General features: G+C 40.3%; 1 protein-coding gene across 3 annotated transcripts; it reads right to left on the minus strand.

Moving 5' to 3' along the window:
- Positions 1-5,002: 5,002 nt before the first annotated feature.
- LOC115595622 (volume-regulated anion channel subunit LRRC8C) lies at positions 5,003-10,312 on the minus strand. 3 transcript variants are annotated; one of them, XM_030440337.1, is made up of 3 exons: positions 10,263-10,312; positions 9,406-9,564; positions 5,003-7,793 (listed from the first exon to the last, which is right to left on the minus strand). In XM_030440337.1, the coding sequence occupies exons 2-3, from the start codon at positions 9,544-9,546 to the stop codon at positions 5,505-5,507; spliced, it is 2,430 nt and encodes an 809-aa protein (XP_030296197.1). In that variant the 5' UTR covers positions 9,547-9,564; positions 10,263-10,312; the 3' UTR covers positions 5,003-5,504. The 3 variants fall into 3 exon arrangements, with proteins under 3 accessions (XP_030296197.1, XP_030296283.1, XP_030296367.1); XM_030440423.1 differs by lacking the exon at positions 10,263-10,312 and adding an exon at positions 10,122-10,249; XM_030440507.1 differs by lacking the exon at positions 9,406-9,564 and having other exon boundaries at positions 10,263-10,299.
- Positions 10,313-10,833: the final 521 nt, after the last annotated feature.

Here is a 10,833-nt window from a genome sequence, read left to right on the forward strand (position 1 = left end):
GTGTTTTTTAAAATATCCAATCATCAATAAAAACAAATTATTTTAAAAATGTGGTAATTCAGCATACAGTCTGCAAAGTGACCAAGTTATCAAATAACTTGTGAAAGGACAATATTTGCCCCCAAAATGTGGTGGAGTGGAAGTTTAAAACGTCAGAAAATGGAAATACAAGTAGTAGAAGTACAAGTAACTCAGAAATGTGACTCGAGTAGAAGTACTTATGAATTCATTTGTTGTTAAAGATTAAGGAATGGGGCGAGAACAGTGACTTGCAGACACTGAAAATAAAATTTGTCTTTAAAAATAAAACCTGAATTGAAACACTATTGGAAAGGTTGTGTTGGCACATGGAAATATAAACAGACATCCAAATTATTTCATTTTTTTGAAGATGCATTTTGTTTGTATTTTGTTGTTGTGTCATTTCTGTCTTTATAAAAATTGACTGTGTTTCTTCAGTGCCAGTACAACTTGGTGTTTCAATACCAATGTTTCCTTTTTACATTAAGGTTTCATTTTCACCGCCAATGTTTAAAGTCAGTGTTCTATCCCCATATCAAAGCATCTTGTAAAGCATTAAGTAGCTCAAAACTAAAATACTGAATGCAAAAAAATTCAGCAATAATAAAAAAATACAGTTATAGTTTTATAGTTATATAGTTTTCCAATAATCACCTTCACTTGTCTCAAGTAAAATTTGTAAAAGCCTCAATGCTTCCTCCTCCACTGGATTTAATTGTACTGCAGTCAGCAGATGCATGTTGTTTTCAGGTTCCCTTTTCAGATTTACATAGACGCATGCTGGGAGTTGCAGTCCAACCACAGTATTTGGCTTTTGGATATTGAACAACTCTATTTGAGCAGCTTGACTTTAAATGCCTCACTCAAGAGTCCTTCAGCAGTAGTTATTGAGAAGGGGAAAACAAAAACAAAAAAAGAGTCATTTACTGTCCACACCCATATTTTCACAGCTTGGTTTTGTCTTTGTCTTTACCACCCTCTCATCTCGTGTAGTATAGACACACAACCACTAATTATATCTAAATATAGTTTCACACCAAAACAGCTAAATTTAGTCACACAACAGCTGTAAACATGTTGGTGCAAGAAGCAGCCTCAGACAAACCTCCCTCCAGCCACTAGGTAGAGCTCAAGCACAAATATGGGCGTGTTGTTGGACGAGCAAATACTCACTGTGCTGTATAAACACTGCTGTTGATCTTTTGATCTGCAGGTCGGGAAAGACACAGCTAGAGTGACAGGTTTGACAAAGGTTGACAAGAAAAACCAGTATCAGCCTTCTCTTCCCAGTCATGGGAATGGTCAAAAAGCAGACAGGTTTGCGGGAATACACGATGACGACACCACTGAGAGCTGAGCCATGAGTCAGGTGTATTAACCTGTGTTACAATGAAAGTATAAGTGCTTAAGTGTAAATATGTGAGTGGTGACTTGTTTCTAGTATTTTTTGTGTTTTTTTCATTGAGTGGATAATAGACGAAGGAGAATTGAAGTGAGTGAGGTGATAACATGCAACAAAGGCCTCCAGCTGGACTCAGACTGGGCGTATTGCATCATTAGCGCCTTATAGCTCTCTTCCATAGGATGCCCCTTACTACTCTGTTAGAGCTGTATCAGTAAATACAATGAATAAATAATACGTCAGCTATTTTGATATCCTATAAGTTGTTGAAGTTGTTGCCCGTGCCAAGATGGTTAATGTTAATGCGCAGGAATGCTTCTCACGTTGTTTAACTTTGCCAGACTTCAGCATTTTCATTTATTTCTTTAAAGATTTTTTAGCATAGACACCTTTATTAAGCAGTAGACAGATAGGAAATATGGGAGAGAGAGGGGGATGTGACATGCAGCAAAGGACCTCCGGCCGGAATCGAACCGGGGTCAGCTGCGTTTATGGCATGCGCTCTAACCACTCGACCACCTGTGCGCCACATTTTCATTTATTTCTAATGGAATAACGTTTGGATCTTGATGAAAAAAATCTGGTATATTTATATGGCTGGTATTTTAGAGTTAGTACTATTTGGAGCGTTAAATGGTCATCAAAATTTTGCAGCTTCCTTGTCGTACATTATATTGAAAGGATTTTATTTGGGTTTTGGACCGTTATTTGAACAAAACAACATTTTGAGACCTCAGTTTGGCCTCTAGGACATTGAAATGAGCCTTTTTACTATTCTTTTGTGTTGCTTAGACCAGTCATAATCAGTAAAGCAATCCCCAAATCAATCAATACTAAAAGGACAACAATGAGTAATGACAGGCTCAAGATATAAAAGGATCAACATTATTGACTTACATGGCCATGTGTACACTCAAAGAGTTATTGATCACCGTAATTGTTCCTTCTGTCAATACTGGTTGATAAAGGACACATTCCTGATAAAACTATACTGTAAGAAATGGGAAAAATACATTTTGAAGTTTGTTTTTTTCAGTCTGAGTCAGCCAAATCAAATGGTTTTAAGTCAGAAATGAACTTTTTGTTTCTCCCATACTGGTTTTCCTTGCTGTAGCCCCAGGTCATAGCCTGTATAGACAAAAGAATGACTAGTGATCAATATTACATTCAGTGTATGTATGAAAATCTGAGTATCTTATTAAGATCAGCTTTAAAAGAATTGAAACCCATCCTTAAAGCTGCATAAAGGTCTTCATGAATGATTGAAATAAGGTGCAATATCAACCAAGAGAGTCACCCAGTGGTGAAATATTATAAAATGTTTGATGGTTTATGAACTTTGATACCAATAACTGGTGAAATCACAAATGATGAGTCAGTGTAAACAAACCTGGCACAGACACACGCTCTATTAACCTACAAACTGTCACACTTCAATTCAGTTCATTAGGCTGCAGGGAATAAAAGCCCACAGGAGCTGCATCCTGACATTTTAGACTTACGAACAACAGAAACTCACATGGCAGTCCCAATCTGATTTTCCTACTGAATTAGCACAACCGGGCCTAAAGACACACCCAATACTCTGGCAGCAGCTCTGACATTTCAAGCTCAAGTCAGTACACCACCTTTACCTGAAGATATCGCCCCTAACAACTCAAAACAAAGCTCTCAGGAGACAAAACATGTTGTTATTTCCAGCTTAGTCACAATCATGCCATCACATCTCTTTTGGTTAATACTGGTGACGCACTTGACTGCCACCTTGAGAGGGGAAAAGAAATAAGTAAATTATGAAAAAAGCATCACACTTTCAGAGATTTAATGTGTGTGGCTGTGTGGGCAGGTCACTGTATGCTCCGGTATTACTGAGGTATGTCCTTAACTTGTAGCCATGCAAGCCGGGACACGACTGCTCTGAAGTTCAGGGTGAGGCATAAAAGTTTGTCCTGCACATCTGAGTTTGAGACGAGACACACTGGTACACAGAGGGAACATGAACATGTGGGTGACAGACAGAAAGAATGCAGAAAAAAAGGAGGGGTGTATCTGTTTGTACGAAACACTGAATAGAGGAATTTCAAGTAAAATGCATTCAAGTTACACCTACTGTATCCATCATGATAAAACTAATCCTATGTAACTACAATAACCTTTTAATGGGTAACTCCACCAATTTTACACATTAAAGTGAGTTTACAGGTCTTGAGGGGTACTACTGCCTGTGAGAAAAAAGTAGTAGACTCCAGAGCAAACTGCTTGTTATCTAATAAATTGCCTCCAGTGATGAAACTCAGCGGTTGCGTTGCATTATCGTAATTTAGGCGCCAGGTTTTGAAAAGCAGTCCACTGGTCTCATTGCACTCTTCCTGTTGGACTCATCATGAACAGTTTAAAAACAAATGATCAAACCATAGATATTGCGTGTTTTTTGTTCCTTGCATTTTCCTTCCTTTTCAAAACCTGGTGCCTATGTTGCCCACAATACCGCTCAATCACAGAGTGACATCGTTGGAGCCACAAAAGGCTTTATGCTACTTTTTTCACATATGTAGTAGTGCTCCTCAAGACCTGTAAACACTAATGTGTGAAATTGGTGAGGCTACCCTTCGAGGAAATTACGATTATTCCTAAATCTAACCAAGTAATTTGAGTGCCTAAACCTAACCAAACAGAAAGTGTTCAACAAGTTGCTGTCGCTGGTACGCTTCAACGGTCATGATGTTTTGAAAACACTCAAATATTTTGTTTTAGGAATCACTGGCAATCTACCCATTCAGTCATTTAGGTATTATATAAAATTCTGAGGATGTGTTGATAATTTTACATCTTACCGCTCAAATTCCACTTACTTACCATTGTTGACTGGAAATCACCTCCTGTTTCACCCATATTATACTGTAAAATTTCAATTGTGCTTAAGAGATCTTAAAAAAAATAAACAGAGAAGCAAGATTTAAATTCTAGAGTAGCCAAAACTTGAATGTATGAATGTACACACAGATATTAGTACGATCAATATATTACCCATCCAGGATGCATTTTGATGAACAACAGTTGTATCTTCCTTCTCTGTAAATGATTAATCATTGTCTCATGTTATGCTCACCGCATATCAGGCTGCCTTGACTTCTATCTGACTGATAACCCCCTGTATGATTTCAGCTTTGAATACATAAACAGAGATGAATACCTTTTATTCTGCTACTGAAAGGCTTTCTCTCCCTCTCCTTGTTTAGTGTCTGAAAAGGGAGCAACATGAGCCACCGCACTGTGGGAAACACTTCTTCATAATGTCAAAACCTGTCTAACAGGATACAGCGTGGTTAGCAAATCACTTAACTTGTGTCTTCGGAAGAATCCACAAACTATTCAGTAAACAAAAACTTGACGCCGAGAGGTTTAGAAGTATTCCAAGGTCAAGCCTCGTCTCACAGATCGTCTCCTCATCTGTGGAACAGTGACGGTACCGTGACTTGACAATATTTTTTCTAATCTTTCAATATCAACACCAATGAAACCATCTATATAAAAATCAATCTTTTTTAAATGAATGCACTAAGGTATTTTTAAGACTCCTACAAACTTTGTAAAATGTTTATTTCAAAATGGTATTTAAGAAAATACATAAAAAACATTGTCAAAAACATGTCCAGGTAGACTTTCCTCTCATTCTCACTGATTTGAACAAACATTTAACGTATTATAAATACGTTTCTAGACTTTGGTCATCCTTTTACAGTCAGTTGTGGTTTCTCTATTTGTCCCTTTTTGTATAAATATTCCCATCTGGCAGCATGGGATAATCGTCTGTTAATACTCAATTTCCTCAACACAAATCAGCCCAGCGACCAGGGCCAGCGATACTTCTGCTCCTGCCCAGGGCAAGATGATCACTAGAGTTCCCCTAGCAGATTATCTTAATGGTTAGAGATTATTTCAAGGTCTTTTTTGGGCTCTGTGATGACCGAGGGCAAGGGACAATTGATTAGTGGACCCTCCCGTCGGCAGCCCTGCCACCAGTGACCACCATGCTACACCTACAACAGATTAGTCCATGACAGGCCTTAGCTCTACAAACTCATGTGTTAGTCAGCCTGCTTCGTACATCCGATGGCAGCAGTTCAAGCAGGTTGTCTTCTACTATAAGCCCACTGACAGTCAGCAGGGGACAGTCCCATATCTCCAGAGGTAGAGACTCCAGACGGTTCCCTTTAATTTCCAGCCGGACCAGCTGGGTCAGGTTGGCCACTCTTGAGCTAAGAGTAGGCAAGCAGTTGTTTCCGAGAGCTAAAGTCTTTAGCCTCTTACAGGAGAACAGCTCCTCTGGCAGCGTCTCTAAGGAGTTGAATGCAGCAGAGAAGAACTGGAGACCCTGCAGGATGCCCACCTCAGCAGGAACAGAGGTGAGCTGGTTGTGGGAGACATCGAGGTGTCTGAGTTTGGTGCAATAAAACAGCCGAGAGGGAAGCTTTCGTAGCTTGTTCCAGCTAATGTCCAGCGTCTCGAGGGTATGCAGCTTACTGATGTGATCAGGGATGTATGTGATTTTGTTGTGCCACAGTCGGAGAGTCACTAAACGCCGGCAGTGCTGTAAGCTCAGAATCTCCTCCACAGTGGTGAGTTTGTTCTCCTTCAGGTCCAACTCCTGCAGATTGTTCAGGCTGAAGACAGCGCTCGGGATGCGCTCCAACTCGCAGCCCACCAACTCCAACGAGACTATGTTGGTTAACTTCTTCAGGCTGCTAAAAGCTTGGAGCTTGATTCCTTCGTTGCAGATGCTCAACCGCTGAAGCTGCAATGCAACATCCACTAAACTGGGAGGGATCTTAGTGAGGTTTGAGTGGAGAGTGAGGACTCTCAGAGCTCGAAGCTCTCTGAGGGATTCCAGAGTGCCGCTTTTGGACAACTCATTGGTTATAAGACCATCCAGATGTAACTCCTCCAGGCCATGTAGGGTGTACATCCACATGGGCACCTCTTCTAAACTTTCAAAAGATACACGCAGCACTTTTAGATTTGCCTTAAGGTGGTTCAGGGCTGGCAGCTGGAGCTTTGCTGGGCAGTAGATCAGTGATAACTCCTGAAGGGATTCAAGCTTTGCCACACTAGCTGGGATGGTGACATTTTTAACTTGTTCCAGTTTGAGCGATTCCACTTCAGGAATCTCAAAGACTGTGTCAGGGAGCCCCGGCAACATTAAGAGGTGGAGCTCCAACCGGTTACTGGTGTTCTTGGCAAGGCGGGTGCGCAGCTTTTTGGTGGTCCACTCGTAGTTGAGGTTGAGCTGATGGAGACGACTCTCACTGACCTCAGAGAGAAACACGGCAAATCTTTTAGAGTAAAGGGCATCATATTGATCTACAAGGTGCAGCAGGAAGGCAAAGTCATTGTTCACATCCGGTATGTCATTGATACCCGTCTCCAGTCTGACCTGCTCGAAGGAGTACGCCTTCAGGGGTCTATGAAAAAGCCAGTAGAGGGTGTAGATGCAGAGAACTCCATACACTCCCACAAAGCAGATGTAACAGTAGGCAAGCTTGGAGAAAATATTGGCTTTGTTGTGGTTGCAGCAATAGATGTCAAAACCAGTCAGCTCAGGAGGAACATAACAGCGCACAACTATCTCAATGTTCGGTACCAGAACTGCACTGTAGATAATGACTAAAAGGAACTTGAAGACTTTCAGGGAAGTTTGTAGCACATACATTAGATACAAAAGGTCCGCCTCCTCTACGTGAGTTCTTAACTTCTTCACCTTTTCAAACAAAGCTTTGGCCTGCTCTCCCTCCTTTTTATCCAAGACGGAGGCAGTTGATTGAGGCTCTGGTATCTTCTTCTCTGGATTAGACTTGATGGAGGAGGAGCGAAGAAGCACTGTAGTCTCCCCCTCATCTGCTTGTCGGTCTGCAGGATCTTTTGATATGGTGTTCCTCCTCCAGCTAACTAGTTTCTCTTCTCCTCTTTCCTCCGAAACCTCACTCAGGGCCCTCGTGGTCCAGGGTGAATCAAAGCACTTCCCAAGGATTGTAACAAAGAGTTCAATTTTTGAAGACGTCCCAGGGAACTTGAACCAGAAGCTGCTTGCTACCATGAAGATCATTGTGTGGATCACAACGAGGTATGGGAAGAACTTTGCATACCAGTGGACAAACCTTTCATAGCAATAGTGGTTGACAAACACATATTGGTGGATGTCCAGGTTGTTCTTGCGACCAATCACCTCCTGGATGATGGGGTTCACAGGTTTGACCAGCGTCTGCTGTGACGTTTCATTTTCCCTGTAGGACCGGATGTGGCTGCAGTCGATTGCCTCAGGTGTCGGGCTGGTGAAGTGGCTGGGCAGACATGCAATCTTGTCCTGGGTGAGCTGTGGAAAATAAACAAATTACAAAATGACTGAATAATAGGAATGTGTGCAACAGACACCAATCAGCTACAATATCTTGTTACAATGTGATGTTCTGCTGGACAACCTCGCACCTGTAGACATTACGTTGACACGCACCATCCACCTAAGCATTGTCGCAGACCAAGCATAGCCCCTCATGGCATGAGGCATTGCCCCCACACCGTACATTATGTAGTTCACATTTCCCTCTGTGCTGTTTGTCAGTAGGTCTGTCTTACTAAGGTTGCACTATTGGAGAGGTGAAGTCATGCTCCTTCTATTCAACCAACTTGGAACCTCATATCAGACAGAAATAAGTGCTTTTGTAGTTTTTGAATGGTGCCAATATTCACCTGTCTATAAGGTGAAGATCTTTCAAAAAGCAACAGGACACATTTTTGTGACTGTCTATAGAGACAATCCATTAAAGGAAATACTGTTGTTAATATTATTTCAAAGGCTGCACGCACGCACACACAAACACACAGTTTGTGCAGCTATCTTTTTGACTACACTCATTGACTTAATGCATTCCCCAGCCCCTTATGCTAACCCTAACCATCAAAACCAAATGCCTGACCTTAATCCTTGCCTTACAAAGTTAGCTGTAGAAGTACTTACACACACCTTACACAGATACGACAGCTTTTCTTTTTAAACTTATACAAAGACAAAAGAAACAACATACAGGTCTGTTGAAGGATGTTAATGTGTTGATATCATTTACCATTAAGGGAAATAAATATTCATATCATACCACATTATTTATATTGTGCAGTTTTCTTTATATAGTTTATACGTGTCATGACATATTTATAGTATATAATATATATCTGTCTCTATACATATACAGCATATATCATTACGATTCATACTGTGCATTATTGAAGGGGAATTCCTTCCTCTTTCCTGCGCAACCCATATCTGTCCATTTACATTTTTATATTTTGATATAATACTACATGCCATGTGTGTATAATAACCCTGTGCAACTATCCATCATGGTCATATAAGTAAGTAATAAAGGTGTATATTATGTTCACAATCTTTATTCTTATTGTTTCTGTGTTTTTGTCTTGTTTTGCCACTCTGCTTCTGACTCTTGATCTGCTGTAACAAGTGAATGTCTTCAGTGTTAGCGCAATCAAGTTTTACCTCATCTTAAATAAGGACATAAGTAGCAGAACTTTTCAGTTGTTATCACAGATTTATATTAAATCCTTTGCTTTCCCTCTGTGCTATTTTAACATGACACAGAAATGATAATCAGGTGCTGAGAGACACATTAAGCAGCAAGTTAGTGATCTGAATCTGCAAAAAGTGGGTCAGGAGAGACAAGTTAGTTCAGTTACACTGTCTGTGTTTTTGCCTGACGTGAAGGTCAGACTTCGTAGGAGTAGCTGTGGCATGTTCCATCAGACACAGAGGGAACAAAATACGCCAAAATAGCTACAAATGATGCCAATGTTTCTGCCTCATCAGGAAGATTAGGCTATATAAAGCTAGTAATAGTCATGTTTCCACCCAAAGGCTAACATTTAAGGCTTTAAGAGCTCATGATCACAAAGCAGCTGGTTTGTAGGTGCCTCACCTGCAAGGTGCACCCAAAGACTCCAATCATAAGCATAGCAATGCAAAGGTACTCTGAGAAAACATCCCACCACGGTTTCAGGACCCGAAACTTTGAGTTCTGCTCTGTGCCGAGGTTTCTGAATTCACCCACTGGGATCATCCTGGCTGCTGCTCCACACTGATGAAAGAGAGGAGAGTGGCTGTGAACACTGAGGCTAAAATAGGCTGCAGTCACCGGAGAATATCCTGTCAAAGGTTTTAAAGTTATATGACAGTATACAGCATACAGCCATGTCTGGTTTCATCAAGCAGATGCTTATTGTAGGTTTAGGTGTCTGTGGCCTTGAATGAATGAACAGTCTGCTCAGTTACTGTAGGTGGATTCAAAGTGGGTGAACTAGTTTGACAACATCTGACAAACAATGAAAGTCACTCAGACAGAAGCTGGTTGAAAGATTTTTGTTTCTTTTCGAAGTTAGAAACAAATCTAACAAATGCTCAATCTGTAATAACTCCACTACATCCACATTTATAAATGAGCCTATTTAATTTATGTTGATTATTAAAACATGGAAATGAACAAGTGTAAACAAATAGAATAAAACGATCTGCAGGAAACTTTAGGCGAGATTTTTAAGCTTCTTTTTCTAAACTGTGTTTTTTTGTTTTAAAGGAGGCGCTTCACTAACGCATCATGAAAACTCCTGGACTCCATAATTGCGAAATCACACAAACCTGTAGTGTCACCTGTTCATAAACAATCGTCCATCAACTTTTATGTCTTCAAAATAGTTTCAGTCCGTCTCTAAGTATCAGCACGTTCACTGTTGTAGAACACATGTCGTGTTTAGCTTTAACCAGGTGAGTTTTACTTACCTGCGTCCGAAGAGGATCCTCTGGTGTCCGGTGGGACTCGGGAGCCTTTTTTTCATCGTTCAAGGCGAGCGCACCGGTGTCAAGTTAACGAGACACAACACAGGACGTCCGGCCAAGGTTTTCAAAATAAAGCCATTAACAACCAAAACAGTTCCGCACTTCTGAGGGCTAACTTTACAGATGATAATTAAACAACGCAGCTGTTAAAGTGTCATACTGTATGTACTACATTGATATATCTTTGATCCCACAAATCTTTTAACAGACATTCTACCTAACCAGTGATGGGACCTACTAAGTAGGCTTCATTTAGCCAAAGTACTGTAGTTCAATTTTGAGATACTTATACTTTAATTGAGTATTCCCATCTTTTGCCATTTGCCAATTCACTTTATTTTAAAAGGCAAAAATTAAACTTTTCTCTCTACTACATTTATTTGATTAACTTCAGATTGCTGATGAGATTCTTTGCCAAAGGAATTAAATGATATATATATATTTTTTTTCAACAACTGAATAATAGAAACAGCTGATTATGAGATAAATACAATCACTTGAATCTTGCCCATCG

Source organism: Sparus aurata, chromosome 1, assembly GCF_900880675.1.
Source record: "Sparus aurata chromosome 1, fSpaAur1.1, whole genome shotgun sequence".
NCBI lineage: Eukaryota > Metazoa > Chordata > Actinopteri > Spariformes > Sparidae > Sparus > Sparus aurata.